The 22084-nt window shown below is 55.4% G+C and overlaps 1 protein-coding gene across 1 annotated transcript in view; it reads left to right on the forward strand.

Moving 5' to 3' along the window:
• The window catches only part of LOC138452855 (uncharacterized), a 1928742-nt gene that overhangs the window by 753521 nt on the left and 1153137 nt on the right, over positions 1-22084 (forward strand). Inside the window, exon 27 of the mRNA XM_069605205.1 lies at positions 3653-3766. Coding sequence (XP_069461306.1) covers positions 3653-3766 — 114 coding nt within the window. The remainder of the gene's footprint in view (positions 1-3652; positions 3767-22084) is intronic.

Consider the following 22084-nt stretch of genomic DNA (forward strand, 5'->3'; position numbering starts at 1 on the left):
TGTATGGAAAACAACTGTTAAGCATGACCTTCAATTTCCATTTCTCAAAAATTCACTCACAGCTTGGACACTTAAGAGCCTGATCACTACCTCTGTCCCATTGTACTACTACCACTCGATCCTCTTCTGAGTCTGATTCTTCTTGCACTACTGAAGCTCTCTTCTTACTTCTGCACACTATTGCGAAATGACCCTCATCTTACATGAGGCACACATTTGTCCTATTGGCGGACATTTCTGGAGTTAGCATAGTGCCCAACTCTGCCACATCTAAAGCCACATCTAAAGCGTGTGTCTTTTTCTCTTCCCTCTCCTTTGCAGTATACCTTCCATCCTAGTTTCTTGTAATCTTTATATTCTTGCTGTTTGTGTTTTTGCACTCTTTCTTCTCCTACTTCTTTATCTGCGTTCACTTTACACTCATACTTTTTCCAGACTACACTGACCGTTGGTTGTGCTCCATTTTCGTTCTCTTTGTTGATTCTTTGTGTACTTGTTGCACGTCCCTCTTTTTGAGTTTAATTTCTTTTGAACACAATTGCATGTGTTCAGTTTTCTTTGCTATGTTGTCTTGTAGTGATGGGACACCACAAATGTGTGCCTAAGGTAAGATAAGGGGGCATTTTGCAATAGTGATAGCCTGATGCTAGAAGTAAAATCGGCACCATTTTGAGAGGAGCGGATTGCATACTTGCATTTTAGACAATGGTATGATATGATAAGCAATTTACACACGTCTATACACAAGTGTTTCTAAGCATGACAAGATAAGGGAGGGAAAACAGAAGGAAGACAGGACAAACGATCTTACTAGGCCTTGTTTCATTCAGATCGTGCAAGTGCGAGGGAGGGGAGAGAGGGGAAGTGCTAGGGAGACGGAAAGGGGAAGTGCAAACAGGGCAGCATAGCTCTGAGTAGTGCAGCCAGGGTAGCACAGCTCTTGGTAAGTGCAAGGAGGCAGGGGAACTATGGGGTTGAAGTTACAGCCCCTAAATGAGCGGTAGGCACGGAGGCAGTGCAGGGGGGACTGATCATGGCAGAGCCTGGTACCCAGTGAGACCCAGAGGGAGGGTAGCTAACAAACCAGTCGGTGCAGAAGACAGGTAGTTCAACAAGGGAGCGAGAGAGAAAGCAGAGGAGAAAAGGAAGGTCTTGAGCACCTTCCGGAACTTCAGATGGTCCAGCTCAAGTCTGCACCGGCAGAGGAGAGATCTCTACCGCGCACTCTCAGCCTGGAGAAGCGTCTGACCATCAGAGAGTTTGAGGTAGCTGAGCAAAGGACTCAAGAAAGAAGGTATTTTGGGAGTGAGAGTTGGATGTAGTGTGGGCCCCAGCCCCAGTAAGCCTTGCAGATGATGCACAGGGTCTTGAACTTGATCCTTGCAACCACTGGGAGCCAGCTGAGAGATTTCAGGGCTGGAGAGATGCGGTCCCTGGGCTGAAGGCTAAGGACAAGTCTTGCAGTCCTGTTCTGCATTAGTTGCAGAGGGCGTAGAGTAGAGGAAGGTAGGTTGAGAAAGAGGCTGTTGCAGTAGTCCAGCCTAGAGAGAACCAGGGCTCTGGATAAAGTGAGCTTCTGGGGGACAGTGAGAAAAGGAAGAATACCTCTGAGGAGGTGCAACTGGTAGTGGGCCTTCTTGGCAAGGTCCGTGATGTGAGGAGAGAAGGAGACAGTGGTGTTGAAGATGACACCAAGGTGTTTTGCCTCACAGAAAGGTGAAGGAAGAGGGCCCAAGGAGGGTGGCTAAAGTGAGAGAGGGAAAGCAGGAGCAGGAGTTTCAATGAGAAGGATCTCTGTCTTACTGGCATTAAGACAGAGATCATTGGAGGTGCACCAATCCTGAATCGCAGATAGACAGTCAGGAATGAGCGAGAGAGAAGAGGAGGCTGGAGGGAGCCTGAAAGAGAGCTGAGTGTCATCCGCATAACACTCAAAGTTAGAGGGGAAGGTAGAGATCAGGTGGGCCAAAGGAGCCAAGTAGACATTGAAAGCCAGGGTGAATTGAAAGCCAGGGTGAGATGTTATAGCCCCGGGGAACACCACATTTGTAGAGAGAGGGGCTGGAGAGAAAGGACCCAATTTGGACCTGGGAGGGTCGGTCCAGGAGGAAGAATGTCAACCACTCCAGGGCCTGACCCGTGATGCCCAGGTTCTCACTGAGTCGTTTGAACAGGATGGCATGATTGACCATGTTGAAAGCAGAGGAAAGATCGATGAGGAAAGAAGGAAAGCTGCATTCAAGATTAACAAGATCTGTTACGCTTGCCAATAACTCCTAGGAAACCGTCTGGAACTAGTGGATCACTGTGCAAGCAGATCCCCAGTGCCAGAACTGCTTACATTTCGGATATGGCGCCGGCGGGCGTGAACTTGATGACGTCATCAACATTATGACATCATCATGCGCTGGTTACCATCGTTTTCTGTGTTTACTTATTTATTTATTTTTAACGGGTTGTGCTTGTGTGTGTAGCCCGGCCACATTGGATTACATAAACATTGTGCTCTGAGCAATACACATCTATTTACATATCACATTGTCATCTAGATTTTTTTTTTAAATTGCATTTGCAGGTTTTATACATACAACCACCTATACTTTTTGCAATTTAAACAACAATGTTTTTGTACATTCATGTCAAGTACAACAATATTATCCGGTGCAACAAGTTGTGAGCAATACAGTACAAACAACAAGAATGTTCTCCTATACATTTTTGTCCAGTACAATTATTGATACTAGTTAGTCAGACTTGCAACAATGTATGAACTTTGCAATACAAACAATAAAAGTGTTCTATGTATTTTCATCCGATATTTATTTATTTATTTATTTATTTTCCATTTGTAGAAGCATGCAAAGCCTGTGGGAATCTAGGCACTGGTTACAGAGGTGGATAGGCAGGCAAGTATAGAGAGATAAGCCATCAAATTGCAGAGACAAAACAGTAAAACGCATGAGTGCAGTAAGGTTAGTTGAACAGGTGGGTTTTAAGCTTTCTCCTGAACAGGTTGAATGAGGGCTCGCCACGCAAGGGAAGGGGTAGGCTGTCCTAGAGGGTGGCGACGCAGACTGGGAAGCTGGCACCACCAGCTCTATTGAGCTTAAATCTAGATATGATGAGGGAGTGTGTGTGGATGGGGCGTAGGGTTCTGGCCGTGGCATTCCTGGTGAACCTCGAGCAAGATATGATGGCGCATTGGAAGACAGACATCGGTGGGTGGTGGAAAGTATTTGGAATTTAGTTCTTTCTCTCACAGGGAGCCAATGGTACTTGATACAAAATCAATTGCAATTCTCCCATATACAATGTATTGATGCAATTATATTTCATATCACAGAAGAAGATCAATATTAATTAATCTGGTAATGCTTATTGTGTTCTCTCAGTACACATACTTATATTATATTGATTATTAGATGCCATAGGTGACAAGCTTAAGTGGTGAATCTGTAGGGCTTTTAAGTATTGTTTTATAACCTTCATGTTAATTCCGTTAAAGTTTCCCAGTACATGTGTAATGTTCTTAAAGTTCCGTAGCAGAGGCTTTTCAGGGAACCTTACAAAATAGCTAAAGTGTCTACACATAATATAAATATATATTTGTATATATGAGAACCTAATACTGACCCTTTCTTTTCCATTGTAGGTTTTTCAGGTTGGCTGTATTTGTCTGGATTTCTCACTTATAAAAGACACTCTAATAGGATTTGCTGGAGCTTGGAAATATCAATACACTACAATTCTACACCAGCAAGTTAAGGTAACAGAATTCCAAACTTAATGCAGTAAATACTCATACTGAGCTATTCTCATTTCCCCTTATACTAAGTATACAGGAACGTATCCCCCTAGAATGGGGATATTTGTAGTGCTAGGTGTTGTGTGCAGTCATGCTGGACAAGTGGTACTTTTATGAGTGACACGCTCAGTACGCCCGTTAAGCCAACCCTACTATACTCGGTCGCATGAATGCTAAAGCAAGAACATGTAACACATAGTTGAGCTGCCACCCTGTGTTAAATTCCTTGTCACATTTGTTTTTGATGTACTGGCTTCTCTGTGCTTAATTTCTAATATTTTATATTTTGTCAGTATCCAATTCATTTACAGGAAGCTCTTCATAGATTCAAATCAATGTTACTGATTCCCTACAAGTTAACACATGTTTTATGCAAATAGTGGCTCTATTTCAGGCTTCTTTCTTTCATTTCTATAAAATACAAGAGTTCATTATCAACTTTAGCTAATATAGTCACAGGAGAGAGGTAGGAGATCACAACATGTTATTACTTATATATGACCAAAATCTGATATTTTGTTTTTGAACAGCACCTACAGTATTCCTAATAATTCAGCCAAGTTAGCTTCACTGTTTTTTAACATTAGTCACCTGTAGTGAGCAAGTATTTATCATGATTGGTTTAGCTGTTAGAACATGTTACATTGTGCCAAAACTACTTCAAAGTTCAACCAGTGGGATTTAAAGATCTGTCTATAATGTTTAAAATATGGCAGAAAGCCATAGAAGACGTCTTTGTTAAGAATGTGTCATTGTATATGTTTCACTTGTTCATATGTGAGTCCAATGAGCATAATTAAGCAGATAAGAAAGACCTGTTGCCTCTACCTTGCTGGACTTGGCCAGTTACGATGTGGCACCCCTTTTCTCAACGGTGGCCATTACAAATCCTTTTGATGCTAGAACTATACACAACCTATACAAGACATGCATTTTGGTGGTGCTTGTGAAACCATCAAAGCAGTATATAGCTAATTGTCATTGGAACAGAAAAATTAGTTTGTTTTGGGTTGGTCCCCAAACTAAAGCATGATTTGTAACACTAATTGGGCACTGTAAATGGGTAACTATCAGCAACAGGGATATATTTCTATGAGAGGCTTTATCAATGATAGACATTGAGAGCAACGCTCTAATTGACTATGATGCCACTGTAAAGACAAAGTGCAAGTCAATACTCTCGAGCACCTTGGATTTCAAGCCTTTTTGTGGTCTTCAAAAAAAGCCAAAATATTATTGTGAACTAAGCTGGCAAGGATGACAATATAAAAATAACAAACCCAGAAGGTTACATAAAGGAAACACTTTCACAATTGCAAGATGAGAGTTACTATGCAAGACTTGAGAAGGCACTTAGATGTACGAAACACATGTGAGCGGTTAGAAAAGCATAGAGATAATATTTTAAATCTTGAATGTCACAAGGGTGACATAAAGATAAAATAGAAATGGTGAAAATAGACTATATAACAAGACAAAAATGGAATAATCTTTAAAAAAGTTTCGTCTTGATGGCATAAATCACGTAAGCTGTAAATTAATGTGTCTGACAAAACTGGAAATTCCAAGATGCCATAGATTGTGTGATACGGTGGGGGTAATTCATAGAATTCAGCGCACAAGTGGTGCACGCGGCTGGCGCACAGTGTGCGCGTGCAAATCCCTGCGCCAGCCGCATGCGCTAAAATACATTTCCACGCACAGCGTATTCATGGATTCCAGCCACCAAAACCAGCCGTGGTGCACAGTGGCGCAGCGACCCTGCAGCAGCGCCAGTTACGCCCCCAAGAATGCCTCTCGCGCAGGGAAAAGCCATCAATATACCCAATCCAGCGCAAAGGGCTGCGCTAACCCTGTACCAGCACGGCAAGCGGGCTACGTGTATCACTGGGGTGCGCGGGAAGTACCTCACGCGATTGGCCCCGTGCGAGCAGGGTACGCGTATTTCAGGGGTGCGCGGGAAGTTCCACACGTGATTTCTGCAGGGTACGCGTATCTCAGGGGTGCGCGGGAAGTGCCACATGCGATTTCAGCAGGGTACGTGTATTTGAGGGGTGCGCGTGAATTTCCACACGCGATTGGGCCCGTGCGAGCAGGGCACGCCTATCTCAGGGGTGCGCGGGAAGTGCCACACGCGATTTCAGCAGGGTACGTGTATTTCAGGGGTGCGCGGGAATTTCCTCACGCGATTGGGCCCGTGCGAGCAGGGTACGCGTATCTCAGGGGTGCGCGGGAAGTGCCACACGCGATTTCAGCAGGGTACGTGTATTTCAGGGGTGCGCGGGAAATTCCACACGTGATTTCATCATGGTACGTGTATTTTGGGGTGCGGGGGAAGTTTCACACGCGACATCAGCAGGGCACGTGTATTTCAGGGGTGCGCGGGAAGTTCCACACGCGATCTCATCAGGCTACGTGTATTTCGTGGTGCGGGGGAAGTTTCACACGCGACATCAGCAGGGTACGTGTATTCCAGGGGTGCACGGGAAGTTCGACACGCGATTCCATCAGGGTACTTGTATTCCAGGGGTGCGCGGGAAGTTCCACACGCGACTGGCCCGTGCGAGCAGGGCACGCGCATTTCAGGGGTGCACGGGAAGTTCCACACGCGATTCCATCAGGGTACGTGTATTACAGGGGTGCGCGGGGAGCACCACACGTGAATTGCACGTGTGGGTCCTCCCAGGTGTTCCCTCTACACCCTCCACGGCCCCTGCAGGTGGGTCACACCACAGGGGCCTACCCTGCACATGTCCTGCAGGCACACCATCCACCATGGCCATGACTCCCAGCCAACCCACATGTCAACTTGCACTACTGCCCACCAACGCATGTCCCCCTGCACCCCCAGTCACCAGGGGCACCCTCCACCAGGCCCCCACCCATGTCTCCCAGCACCCCCACCCCCCAGCAGTGCAGGGGCACCCACCACCAGGCCCCCACCCATGTCTCCCAGCACCCCCACCCCCCCAGTCACCAGGGGCAGCCTCCACCAGGCCCCCACCCATGTCTCCCAGCACCCCCACCCCCCAGGCACCAGGGGCAGCCTCCACCAGGCCCCCATCCATGTCTTCCAGCACCCCCAACCCCCAGCAGTGCAGGGGCAGCCTCCACCAGGCCCCCACCCATGTCTCCCACCACCCCCACCCCCCAGCCACCAGGGACAGCCTCCACCAGGCCCCCACCCATGTCTCCCACCACCCCCACCCCCCCAGCAGTGCAGGGGCAGCCTCCACCAGGCCCCCACCCATGTCTCCCACCACCCCCACCCCCCAGCACTGTGGGGCACCTGCCAGCAGGCCCCCACCCATGTCCAACTCATGTTCCCCACCACCCCCACCCCCAGCACTGTGGGGCACCTGCCAGCAGGCCCCCACCCATGTCCAACTCATGTTCCCCACCACCCCCACCCCCCAGCCACCAGGGGCAGCCTCCACCAGGCACCCACCCATGTCTCCCACCACCCCCACCCCCCAGCCACCAGGGGCACCCACCACCAGGCCCCCACCCATGTCTCCCACCCCCCAGCCACCAGGGGCACCCACCACCAGGCCCCCACCCATGTCTCCCACCACCCCCAGCAGTGCAGGGGCAGCCTCCACCAGGCCCCCACCCATGTCTCCCAGCACCCCCACCCCCCAGCCACCAGGGGCAGCCTCCACCAGGCCCCCACCCATGTCTCCCACCACCGCCACCCCCCAGCACTGTGGGGCACCCACCACCAGGCCCCCACCCATGTCCAACTCATGTTCACCAGCACCCCCACCCCCCAGCACTGTGGGGCACCTGCCAGCAGGCACCCACCCATGTCCAACTCATGTTCCCCAGCACCCCCACCCCCCAGCACTGTGGGGCACCTGCCAGCAGGCCCCCACCCATGTCCAACTCATGTTCCCCACCACCCCCACCCCCCAGCACTGTGGGGCACCTGCCAGCAGGCCCCCACCCATGTCTCCCAGCACCCCCAGCCACCAGGGGCAGCCTCCACCAGGCCCCCACCGATGTCTCCCAGCACCCCCACCCCCCCAACAGTGCAGGGGCAGCCTCCACCAGGCCCCCACCCATGTCCAACTCATGTCTCCCACCACCCCCACCCCCCCAGCACTGTGGGGCACCTGCCAGCAGGCCCCCACCCATATCCAACTCATGTTCCCCACCACCCCCACCCCCCAGCACTGTGGGGCACCTGCCAGCAGGCCCCCACCCATGTCTCCCAGCACCCCCACCCCCCAGCCACCAGGGGCAGCCTCCACCAGGCCCCCACCCATGTCTCCCACCACCCCCACCCCCCAGCAGTGCAGGGGCAGCCTCCACCAGGCCCCCACCCATGTCCAACTCATGTTCCCCAGCACCCCCACCCCCCAGCACTGTGTGGCACCTGCCAGCAGGCCCCCACCCATGTCCAACTCATGTTACCCACCACCGCCACCCCCGGGCAGTGCAGGGGCACCCACCACCAGGCCCCCACCCATGTCTCCCAGCACCCCCACCCCCCAGCCACCAGGGGCAGCCTCCACCAGGCCCCCACCCATGTCTCCCACCACCCCCACCCCCCAGCACTGTGGGGCACCCACCACCAGGCCCCCACCCATGTCCAAATCATGTTCCCCAGCACCCCCACCCCAGCACTGTGGGGCACCTGCCAGCAGGCCCCCACCCATGCCCAACTCATGTTCCCCACCACCCCCACCCCCCACCACTGTGGGGCACCTGCCAGCAGGCCCCCACCCTTGTCCAACTCATGTTCCCCACCACCCCCACCCCCCAGCAGTGCAGGGGCACCCACCACCAGGCCCCCACCCATGTCTCCCGCCACCCCCACCCCCCAGCCACCAGGGGCACCCACCACCAGGCCCCCACCCATGTCTCCCACCACCCCACCCCCCAGCAGTGCAGGGGCAGCCTCCACCAGGCCCCCACCCATGTCTCCCAGCACCCCCACCCCCCAGCCACCAGGGGCAGCCTCCACCAGGCCCCCACCCATGTCTCCCACCACCCCCACCCCCCAGCACTGTGGGGCACCCACCACCAGGCCCCCACCCATGTCCAACTCATGTTCCCCAGCACCCCCACCCCCAGCACTGTGGGGCACCTGCCAGCAGGCCCCCAACCATGTCCAACTCATGTTCCCCACCACCCCCACCCCCCAGCACTGTGGGTCACCTTCCAGCAGGCCCCCACCCATGTCAAACTCATGTTCCCCACCACCCCCACCCCCCAGCACTGTGGGGCACCTGCCAGCAGGCCCCCACCCATGTCTCCCAGCACCCCCACCCCCCAGCCACCAGGGGCAGCCTCCACCAGGCCCCCACCCATGTCTCCCACCACCCCCACTCCCCCAGCAGTGCAGGGGCAGCCTCCACCAGGCCCCCACCCATGTCCAACTCATGTCTCCCACCGCCCCCACCCCCCCAGCACTGTGGGGCACCTGCCAGCAGGCCCCCACCCATGTTCAACTCATGTTCCCCACCACCCCCACCCCCAGCACTGTGGGGCACCTGCCAGCAGGCCCCCACCCATGTCTCCCAGCACCCCCACCCCCCAGCCACCAGTGGCAGCCTCCACCAGGCCCCCACCCATGTCTCCCAGCACCCCCACCCCCCAGCAGTGCAGGGGCAGCCTCCACCAGGCCCCCACCCATGTCTCCCACCCCCCAGCCACCGGGGGCAGCCTCCACCAGGCCCCCACCCATGTCTCCCACCACCCCACCCCCCCAGCAGTGCAGGGGCAGCCTCCACCAGGCCCCCACCCATGTCTCCCACCACCCCCACCCCCCAGCACTGTGGGGCACCTGCCAGCAGGCCCCCACCCATGTCCAACTCATGTTCTTCACCACCCCCACCCCCCAGCACTGTGGGGCACCTGCCAGCAGGCCCCCACCCATGTCCAACTCATGTTCCCCACCACCCCCACCCCCCAGCCACCAGGGGCAGCCTCCACCAGGCCCCCACCCATGTCTCCCACCACCCCACCCCCCAGCCACCAGGGGCACCCACCACCAGGCCCCAACCCATGTCTCCCAGCACCCCCACCCCCCAGTCACCAGGGGCAGCCTCCACCAGGCCCCCACCCATGTCTCCCAGCACCCCCAGCCACCAGGGTCAGCCTCTACCAGGCCCCCACCCATGTCTCCCAGCACCCCCACCCCCCAGCAGTGCAGGGGCAGCCTCCACCAGGCCCCCACCCATGTCTCCCAGCACCCCCACCCCCACAGTCACCAGGGGCAGCCTCCACCAGGCCCCCACCCATGTCTCCCAGCACCCCCACCCCCCCAGTCACCAGGGGCACCCTCCACCAGGCCCCCACCCATGTCTCCCAGCACCCCCACCCCCCAGCAGTGCAGGGGCACCCACCACCAGGCCCCCACCCATGTCTCCCGCCACCCCCACCCCCCAGCAGTGCAGGGGCACCCACCACCAGGCCCCCACCCATGTCTCCCAGCACCCCCACCCCCCCAGTCACCAGGGGCAGCCTCCACCAGGCCCCCACCCATGTCTCCCAGCACCCCCACCCCCCCAGGCACCAGGGGCAGCCTCCACCAGGCCCCCACCCATGTCTTCCAGCACCCCCACCCCCCAGCAGTGCAGGGGCAGCCTCCACCAGGCCCCCACCCATGTCTCCCACCACCCCCCAGCCACCAGGGACAGCCTCCACCAGGCCCCCACCCATGTCTCCCACCACCCCCACCCCCCAGCAGTGCAGGGGCAGCCTCCACCAGGCCCCCACCCATGTCTCCCACCACCCCCACCCCCCAGCACTGTGGGGCACCTGCCAGCAGGCCCCCACCCATGTCCAACTCATGTTCCCCACCACCCCCACCCCCCAGCACTGTGGGGCACCTGCCAGCAGGCCCCCACCCATGTCCAACTCATGTTCCCCACCACCCCCACCCCCCAGCCACCAGGGGCAGCCTCCACCAGGCTCCCACCCATGTCTCCCACCACCCCCACCCCACAGCCACCAGGGGCACCCACCACCAGGCCCCAACCCATGTCTATCAGCACCCCCACCCCCCCAGTCACCAGGGGCAGCCTCCACCAGGCCCCCACCCATGTCTCCCAGCACCCCCAGCCACCAGGGTCAGCCTCTACCAGGCCCCCACCCATGTCTCCCACCACCCCCACCACCAAGCCACCAGGGGCACCCACCACCAGGCCCCCACCCATGTCTCCCAGCACCCCCACCCCCCCAGTCACCAGGGGCAGCCTCCACCAGGCCCCCACCCATGTCTCCCAGCACCCCCACTCCCCAGCCACAAGGGGCAGCCTCCACCAGGCCCCCACCCATGTCTCCCAGCACCTCCACCCCCCAGCAGTGCAGGGGCAGCCTCCACCAGGCCCCCACCCATGTCTCCCACCACCCCCACCCCCCAGCACTGTGGGGCACCCACCACCAGGCCCCCAGCCATGTCCAACTCATGTTCCCCACCACCCCCACCCCCCAGCACTGTGGGGCACCTGCCAGCAGGCCCCCACCCATGTCCAACTCATGTTCCCCACCACCCCCACCCCCCAGCACTGTGGGGCACCTGCCAGCAGGCCCCCACCCATGTCCAACTCATGTTCCCCACCACCCCCCCCCCCAGCACTGTGGGGCACCTGCCAGCACGCCCCCACCCATGTCCAACTCATGTTCCCCACCACCCCCACCCCCCAGCACTGTGGGGCACCTGCCAGCAGGCCTCCACCCATGTCCAACTCATGTTCCCCACCACCCCCACCCCCCAGCACTGTGGGGCACCTGCCAGGAGGCCTCCACCCATGTCCAACTCATGTTCCCCACCACCCCCACCCCCCAGCACTGTGGGGCACCTGCCAGCAGCCCCCCCCATGTCCAACTCATGTTCCCCACCACCCCCACCCCCCAGCACTGTGGGGCACCTGCCAGCAGGCCTCCACCCATGTCCAACTCATGTTCCCCACCACCCCCACCCCCCAGCACTGTGGGGCACCTGCTAGGAGGCCTCCACCCATGTCCAACTCATGTTCCCCACCACCCCCACCCCCCAGCACTGTGGGGCACCTGCCAGCAGGCCTCCACCCATGTCCAACTCATGTTCCCCACCACCCCCACCCCCCAGCACTCTGGGGCACCTGCCAGCAGGCCCCCACCCATGTCCAACTCATGTTCCCCACCACCCCACCCCCCAGCACTGTGGGGCACCTGCCAGCAGGCCCCCACCCATGTGCAACTCATGTTCCCCAGCCAACATGTCATCATAATCTAGATCCCTGGTCCCCATGGTCAGCCTCCAAATGCAAAACACCCACCCGAGTATTGCATCCACCCACTCATAATTTGCAATTACATCACAGAACACCAATTGCAAGTTCCGAAACAAACACATCTCCCTCACATGCACCCAATGGGTGTCAGTGAATCTCAAAACACATATCATGAAATGCATGAAACCAATGAGATACCACACATTGAAGTTCACCAAAAAAAATATGTATTAAAGGAAACATAAATAGAATCAAAAATGAAGAAACAGAAATGTGAATGTAAAAAATTAAAAGAAGCATGTCCGTGAAAAAAAGCAAAACCAAAAATAAAATTCCAAAGTAATGTTGTCCAAAGTCAATGTCCGCAAAACAAAATCCAATGGGAAATAAAAAAGAAAGCCATTGCTCCATGGTTAAAATGTGAAAAAAAAATACAATCCAACAGTGAACTATGTACATGGGAACAAGCCAGGGTCCATTATCCCAACAAAAGAAAGGAAACCTATCTAACTACACTAACTAATAAATAAACTATATACAAAAATGTGGCCAATGTCCGAAAGGTCCAAATAAAATCAAAACAAAAATGAAACCTAACACTACCTACATAACTATGTACAAGGGCAGCGGGCTAGTTTCACGGCACACTTGTGGATGTCCCGGGCCAGGGCATCATCGAACTCCTCCTCAATGTCCCGGAGGCGGTCCTCCTCCATGTCCCCGAGGGTCCGCAGGGCTGGCGACGTCTCCACCTCCAAACCCCTGCGGATTGCCTCGAGGCACTCGGCCCGCCTCAGGGCCCTCCGCATGGAGTTCTCCGCCCTGACCATTGTGAGCCGTGCCTCTTCCGCCCGCTGCCGCTCCGCATCTATGGCGTGGCCCAACCGCTGCCACACGGAAGACACTCTCTGTCCTGGGTCTTCCTGCCCTCCGGCCGATGCCTGCCCCTCCGAAGTTGAAGGCCCCAAGCCTTCATAGCTCCCACCACGTTGCTGCTGCTGTGCCTCTGCCCGTGCACTGCCTCCTGCTGCCTGCACATCCTCCGCCGGCTGGGGTGCAGTCGTAGATGTGGCCACCCCTGCTTGACGTCCAACTCCCGACTGTGGCAGGGATGCCTCCTCCACCAGCCTGGCTGCACCGTCAGAGGCAGCTCCACAGGGCACCCAGGTGACTGATGGGTGGGAAGATGGCACAGAGGACGACTGGCGCGTAGGGGGTCCAATTGAGGAGGGGGTCGTAGCAAGCCCCATCAGATGGAGGAATCCGGCCTGGGTGACCTGTCCCAGCAGGCTGACGTGGTCAACGAGCCATTCGAGATGACGTGCAGTCTCTTCATGAAAAGACTGCAGGTCACCTCGCATGGCCCGTTGACGCAACGCCACACCAGCCAGGACAGGCTCAACCCGGACCTGGATAGCCACGTCCGCAGGCAGAGGAAGGCCAGTTGACGTGAGCTCATCACCTGCCTGAAAACGGGTCTGGACATAGGCATCCCTGCTGGTGCAAGATGATGCAGGGACAGGATCAGGGACAGGATTGCACACAGGCACCTCTGCGGCGGCCTGTGCTGCCTCCTGTCCCTGGTCCTGCACTGCACCACTAGCACCAGTGGGATCCCCACCTCCAGACCCCATCTCTGGTGCTTCCACGGCCTCCTCCTCCACCAAACCCCCCACCAACCTGGATGACTCCGTGCCATCTTCCCCTGTTGGGCCCTGTGGGGTCCCAGCTGCCCCTTCTGCTGCTGAGGAGTCCAACTCCAACCTCCGCCTCTTGGACCTCCCCCCAGCAGCTGCGGCCTGGGACGCGGCACCGGACTCCTCACTCCCCAACGAGATCACAACATGGGAGGGGAGCCGGGCCTTGCGTCTCCGGCTGGCGGTGGGATCCCCGCCGCTGTGCTCCACAGAACCTTCTCCGCCCTCTTCATCAGTTGACGCTGCAGACAGGGAGAAACAAAACACAGGCATCAGGGCACTGTACAATGGACACATACACACATGACAGTTGTACATGAGTGGCATTGGCAAACCTCAGACATGTCATTACAATCCCCAACACACATGTCATTACAACTCGCACACATGAGCCATACCACAGCCATATCGCAACTGCCACCACCATCCATACACATACAACAGCATGATCAGCCAAAGGTGAGCCAGTCATCACATGCAACACAGGAAGTGCACCACACATGTACACACACCACCACACTTGCATGCATGTGTACACCTCTGCCAAGTGTCGCAGTGTTCAGACGGGCATCCATGTCACATCTGCCAATCAGGCTTCCACATACAGCTGTCACATGCATCCATGTTGCATCACTGTTGCACCCTTGTCAAATACACACACATGCACATGTACACAGTGCTGATACATGCAGCCAAAAACAACATACATGCGTGACATCACGGACATGTCTACTTACATACACATTCATCCAAACATGTGTGCCCACACAACTGCATTTGGCATGCAAGCCTACACACACAAGCACCATCCATGTCTCACACATTCCAGCCCTCGCATGTGTCAGCCCCACGGCCCTGTACACCCCCACCCATACTCGACCCCATACAAACAGATGTGCAACCTGCACACTACTGAATAATCACCACACGCACTGCTCACAATCAGGATGCATGTACACTCACCGCTCGACTCCAGATGGGTCTGCCTCTCAAGGACCTGGACGTGGAGCGCTGGGGATATGCGTTCCAGGACCCTCATCTGTTCTTCCGACAAGTGGCCCCGGCGCCCCTTGGCATCCGCTGCCTTCAAGAGGCGCCGGGCCTTGTTCAGGGTCCTGGACCTGAAGTCCTCCCAGCGCTTCTTGACATGTTGTAAGTCGCGGACTGCCACCCCCTCCGCGTTGATGGCAGTCACAATGTCAGTCCAGATCCGAGTCCGTCCTTCCTTGTCGGCGCGGGAACTTCCGAAGAGGGCATCATACTGCCCCAGGACTTGCTCCACCAGGACACCAACTTCGGTGGTACTGAAGCTGGTGCCCCTCTGCCTCTCTGGCCGGGGGTTGTCAGTGGTCTCAGATGGTGCTTGCCCCGACATGACAACCCCGGAGGCAGGATTGGGTGGGCAACTGGGTCCTGGGGCTGGGCTGTGGAGCGATGGAATCCCAGTCGGGAGTCTTCGGTTCCAGCAGGGGTGGTCACAGCAAGAGCACCCCTGGCTGATGTGCAGGCAGCAAATGGCAGGGCACGTGGGCAGCAGGCAGTCAGGCAGCAGCAGATGGCAGGTGGGAGTGTGCTCGGGGCTCTGGGGGGCAGTAGTTTGGCCTTCTGGGCAGGAGCGTGGTCTTCCGTGTGCTTACGCGTGGCCAGCTTGATACTGAGTGATTTGGCACGTGAAAAATCTGCACGTCAGCATGTAATTCGAGGAAAGGCCCTTAGCGCGTAAGCGCGTCTGCACGCATACGCATTTTCAGTGGACAGAAGGCCCCTCAAGCGCAAGCGCCCCTGTGTCGTGACGCCTACAGACGTGCATGGGCATTTCAGCACGCGAAAAAATGCACGTCCGCGTGTAATACGAGGAAAGGGCCCATGCGCGTAAGCGCGCGTGGAAAACTGCACGTCCGCGTGTAATACGAGGAAAGGCCCTTAGCGCGTATGCACGGCAGCACGCATATGCGATTTCATTGGACCAAAGGCCCTTAGCGCGTGAGCGCGTCTGTGACGTGACGCGCGCGGGTGTTTCCCTCATTGCACGTGATGACAGAACACACGTGGATTTCCACCAATCACGTGTGAAAGTTCCCGGCACCCCGGAACACACGTACCCAGGCTAATTGCGTGTGGAACTTCCCGCACACCCTGAAACACACGTACCCAGGCCAATCGCGTGTACGCTCACTCCCCTCCGATCACACGCGATGACACCCGGACCTACAGTTCTTACCACGTATCCGAATACAGGAAACCCGCGCACGGCAAAAGACGTGCACAGGCGTCAACGCGTCCGCCCACACGAAGGCAGGCGGAGGCGTCCCCGCGCACAGCATAAAAGTGCGCGCAAACAACAAACGCGTATATACAGCTGCGATGAATGCCCCATTTGTCGCTGCACTGATCGTGGGACACCGCAGGAGGAGGAGAATAGCCAGGGCACGCATTTTCGCACCACGGACAAGCCTTTTTGGGATGCCTGACGACCTGGTCTACGGCAGGTATAGGTTTCCACCCCATATCATCCTAGACCTGGTCAAGGAGTGGGAAGATGACCTCACATCCCCCACCCTTTGCTCCCAAGCATTGAGCCCCTTGGAGAAGCTGCTCAATGTCCTGCATTTTTTGGCCACTGGGTCATTTCAGCGGACCACTGCCATAGTGGGGGGGTCTCACAGGCCACGCAGTCACGCTGCCTACACCAGGTACTGGCAATCATGACAGCGCGCCCCTCAGTCCGCAGGCACATATACCTGCCCAGAACACCCGCAGAAAGGCAGGCCGTTGTCCTGGATTTTTTCAGGGTGGCACACTTCCCCAAAGTGCTTGGTGCCATAGATTGCACCCATGTGGCCATACGTCCACCTAGGGCCATTGAGCACATCTACCGAAACAGCAAGCACTGGCATTCCATCAATGTACAGGTGGTATGTGATGCAAAGGGAATCATCACCTCTGTCTATGCAAACTACCCTGGCTCCACCCATGACAGTTTCATATACAGAATGTCCGCCCTGAGCCGGGCCCTGGAAGCTGGGCAGCATGGCGACACATGGCTCCTAGGTCAATACAAATGCCCTTGCACATGCATGCAAGTCACACACAGACAAATATCCAAACCCTAATAATCTCAACTATTATCACCTCCCCAGGGGACAGTGCCTACCCTCTGAGCAACCACATGATGACGCCAATCCGGAACCCCACCACACCACCCCAGGTAAGATACAACGCCGCCCATATTGCAACCAGGGGCATAGTGGAGCGCACATTCGGAGTGCTCAAGTCACGTTTCCGCTCCCTTGACCGCTCTGGTGGGCAACTACTCTATGCACCACCAGTAGTGTGCAGGATCATTGTGGCAGCATGTGTCCTGCACAATGTTGCAACACGGCAGGGCGTCCCGTGGACATGGTGGTGCCCCCACATCCCCAACCACAGGCACAGGCGCTGCCCATGGGAGGGGACAGGGCACGTGGCGAGGAAGCCCGGACCCAGCTTGTGGCCACATTTTTCACCTAAACTCCCACCCCTGCGGAGTGCACACAGTCCTGGCACATACCAGGTGACAATCAATGATGACAAAGAGACAGTCAACTGTCACAACCCTACCACCCTGAGATAGTTGCCATGGAAGTGCCACATCGTCTGCATCCCTAGCTACTTAAACACAAGCTATCCTGTGTGACCAAAAGGCACACATATGACATATGACATGATATGGGCCATACACAAGTATTCCAAGGCGCAATGAGGCAGGGAGGGGGGAACAAGGGAACACAGAGAACAGTATTACTAGGCCAGGTGTCATTGAGATCGTGCAAGTGCAGGGGTAGGGGGAAGGGAAAAGTGCAAGGGGAAGGGTGTGGGGGGGGGAGTCCAGTACAGGGGAAGTAGCCCAAAAAAATAATACATAGGTTGCCTGGTGGCAACTGCAAAGGTAAGTGCAGACAAGTGCTGGGAAGGGAGGGCTGTAGGGATAGAGAGACAGTACTGCAGTGCAGGGGTTGCCAGGGAGGCAGTGCAAGTGGAGAGTGGCTGGGCCAGTGACCGAGGTCAGTGAGAGTGGCCCAGTTGCAGCTCCTGTGCAGTTCCAGTGAAGAATTCTGCAAGGGAGAGGCAGAGAGTAAGCGGAAGCAAAGAGGAAGGTCTTGAGGTGCTTCCAGAACTGGAGATGGTTTCCCTCAAGTTCAAGTCAGGCAGGAAGTCTGTTCCAGGGGGAGGGCCCTGCTGCGGAGAGAAATCTACCCCCAGCTAGTTGCTCTGAGAAGCGGATGACCCGGACATGCAAGGTGTGCATCATACACACCTGCAAAACAGGCCATGGCCATCACTGTCATGTCACTCAAACCCTCCCAAACATCAACATGACATGGCAAGCAATACCCATACACCAACGCAGTAACGATAAGGTACACATTGCCATGTCCTAAATGTACAGTGGCATCGGACAATGATGCCTGACCCGGAATCAGATGAAATGACAGACCAACAAAATCTCCCACCCAAAATAAGTCATTTCCAAATGCATTACAACAGTCGTAGACGTAACATCACAATGAATGCCTGTCTACATACACATTATGCATTGCAAAATCAACACTGCAGCTCATGTGTGCAGTGTCCTACTCCTGCATCACACTGCTCAGCGCACAGCACAGTGAACAGCCATTGTGTGTGATGCACACCCTGAGCATCACATCTAAGTGACAGACCACATCAAACATCAAATTAGGCATGTACTGGATCCATAATCGGTCACAGAACATGTGCTGCCGGGACACAGTGGGCACCAGAAGGCAAACAGTGTACACATGGATATGCAAGGGTGGGAGTACATGTAGTGCATCCGAGTGCAAGTGTGTGGTTCTGCAAGGACATGCACTCCACATATGCATGTGCACTCAAGTGACCATCAGTGTTCCCTACACATCACATGTGAACATCCACCATGTGTACACCCCAGCATGTCAAACCACAACTATCCCCTCGCACCTGAAAGAAAAACACAACCCATGAACAGGCATTGATCAGCAGAACACAACGTGTACATAGGATACCACCATTACTATGTCAGAGTTCCCATCACACTGCAGGGTAAGGCAACTATCAACAACAACCCCCCCCTCCCTCACAAATGACCATGACCCACTGAACAACTGCACCTGGGTCATGGAGCCTCCAAACCTCAATTCCACCTGGCCACAGGATCACCTTTACCCTTCGTCACCATCTCCCACCTTGTGTGTAAAAAGATGCTTGAAGCCTCAGAATCCACACTCATTTCCAAAATCACAAAATCCAAGGCATAAAAATGAACCCGAACACCCTCCAGTAGATGACTTGACTTAGCAGTACCTCACAAAGGCCAAGTACTACCACAATGATGCAACAACCAAGGTAGCACAGCAAAACAATGCCACGACAGGATGTGAGACATGTGTGGTACATGACATAGGATGATGCACCATGAATGGATGTGTACTGACACAGGTCCCCTGTACAGGCGCGGGAGTGTCACGAAACAACCACCCCCACCATGTCCCGGGTGCCTGCAAGGTCAAACTCACACAGGCCCCTGAGACCCTGGTGGGGAATGAGGTTCAGGGATATGCAGTCGGGACAGGTGTTGACACACTGTATGACTGGAATGAGTGGCAGGAGAGGGGAGGAGGAATAACACATGAAACTAGGGAATGCACGAAAATGTACAACCTGCATGAACACATACACAATCCAAACAAACTTGGACATCATTGTCATGGCCTTCTGTAGTCCAGGCTCAGGAGTGGTACGAACCAACCACCCCCTCTAGGGTTTTGTCGCCTGCAAGTTCGAGGCTTACACAGGCATCCGCAACCCCAGTGGGGAAAGAGGGTCAGGGAACGTTGCTTGGATAGGCACGGGAAGCAGGAACACCGGGTAGAGGGTACAGGTTTCAAAATTGCATAGGATCACGGGTGATTAGGGAGAAAAAACATACCAAATTGAACCACACATACATCCATGCATCAGTACACTCCCCAGCAAGCCTATGCAGAGCAGTTCGAAAGAAAAACAACAAGACACCTAGCTCTGGTTTTGAGTGCTGGCCTCCTGCCTGCGCACTCTCAGGTCCGGTTACAGGAGCACTGCAATGCTGCAAAGAGAGCCACAGTCAACAACCTGTACGTGCCAATTACACAAAAACACAACACCAAACATGCCCCATAGCAACAAACTACTCTACAAACAGACAATCTGTGCTCGATGCTTCGTACCTATATATAACATCACCCCTGTGACGGGTCATACACAGTCAATGCAGTAAGTCAGCGGCTGGTGGGTGCGTGGCAAATGGAACACCAATGTGTCACAATTCACACAACATGCAATGTTCCCTGGGTAAGCAGACAGACCCATATAGCAAGTCATGACTACAGAGCAAGTTGCATACCACCATGACCGAAACAAAGTTGGCAGTGCATTTATCATGAAGTACGTGGAAAAGACATGCACTGCACCCGAGTATGTCCCTTGCTGTATGTCCCTGTGAGCTGCCCCTTTCCATGTCTCGGAAGGCTACATGGTTGATACAAGTGCCTCAATGAACCTTGGTGTACCGGAGGGTATGTGCCACTGCCCCTGCATGTGTCCCAGACAACCCTACTATCAACAGCCATCAGTCCACAAACACATCTGAGCTGCATTGTGTGCTTCAACACCAAATTCGTCTAAGCTCACCCTCAGTGCTGTGACTAAGCCTGCATGTGCAACTCGCCTGGTGCAAGCTTTGCTGTGTCGTGGCCCCCCTGTGATGCTCACCTTGCCTGGAGTTCCTTGGAACATGTCAGCAGTTCTAGGATGTGGGGCTGTAATCACTGTGCCTCTGCTTGTGCACACATTTGCATGTGGGCACCAACAAACGGGTCAAGAATTCCGTCGTCCAATGGGCCATGTCTGCTGGCAAAGGTGCTCTGGAGGCTCATCCCCCTGCAGAAAGGGCATGAAACACATGATTAATGCTTCAAAGTCATCTGTGTGTGTCTCATCAGGCATCTCATTACTTGACCATGTCAGAGAGTCACATCACAAATCACACCATCAGTCCGTCTTTCACCCCCAAAGTGTGGAACACTATCTACAGCATGAATTGCAACAAGCACGTGTACAGGAAAGATATGAAACATACTACACAATGCATAGCAATCAATGTCCACATTAATCATGACACACCCCATCTAGCAAAAGCTGAACAGTGGACAATGACACCTAAATCATCCCCAGGGGGAGGTACAGGGTGCTGCTCAACATCCACATGCGATGATGCTGAGCCAAAAAAAAAATCCTCCATGGGCTCAACGCCTGCACAGCACGACCTATGTGGGAGATAGATGGTCGTCCGAGTCTGGCTCATCCTGTAAAGGAGGACGTGGCACAGTAGCCTCGCCACGCCTAGCCGCAGCTTGCCCCTCATCGGCAGCAAGTCTGCCGGACGGGTGAGCCTGGTTCTGTGTGGCGATGTTACATAGGTCTGCATGCAGAACCTCACGTGATACACGTGCTTCCTCTTGCAAGGTAGCATGTGTAACACGGAGTTCCTCCTGCAAGGCCTGGCTGGACAACCGCTGCACCTCCCGGCAAGCCTGTAGCTCAGCCGAGATGGTACGCTCAAGCTGTGCAAACCTCTCCTCTGCCTGCTGCCTCTGGGACATCATAAGGACACCCAGAGTGGATCTGAGGGAAGCATACTCCTCCCTCAGGGCATCCATGTGCGCCTCTGCGTGAGCAGCAATTGCTTGACGCAGAGACGACATTTCAGCCTGGCGTGCCCTGTCTGAGGCCGCCATGCCCAGCCTGAGCGAGCGGGCCGTGGACCGTGCCGCCTGCTGCTGGAGAAGCACCTGCCTAGCAGGGGGGAGCACAGATCGGGCCACACGCTCCATGCTCTTAGAGATGTTCTCCATTGCTGCCCCCTGCCGTTCGGAATTGGCAGTCATGTCTTGCTCCCACTCAGTATACAGCGGTTGCGGGCGGCGACCGCGTTGCCGGGCTTGACCCCTGCGGGACCCAAGGACCGGGGGTCCTCGCTGTGTTGGCACCGCCTGCGGCTGCACGACTACATGCCCCCGTTGACGTGATGTCCCAGGCACATCAGTGACTGGTGTGGAGGGTGACCCTGCGTCCCGATCCACCACGGGCGGAGGAACCAAGACTGTCTGATCCCTCAGTGCAGGTGTCGCAGACAGAGGAGTGTCCACATCAGAATCACTCACCCCTGACACATGGACTTGATGCTCATCCAACTCAACATGGACGTCAGAGTCGTCATCAAGGCTGGACTCATAGGCAGCCAGAGACAAGATGGACTGCAGCACTTGGGGGTTTTC

The sequence above is a fragment of the Ambystoma mexicanum genome, chromosome 4p, assembly GCF_040938575.1.
Source record: "Ambystoma mexicanum isolate Mex_15411 chromosome 4p, UKY_AmexF1_1, whole genome shotgun sequence".
NCBI classification, from domain to species: Eukaryota; Metazoa; Chordata; class Amphibia; order Caudata; family Ambystomatidae; genus Ambystoma; species Ambystoma mexicanum.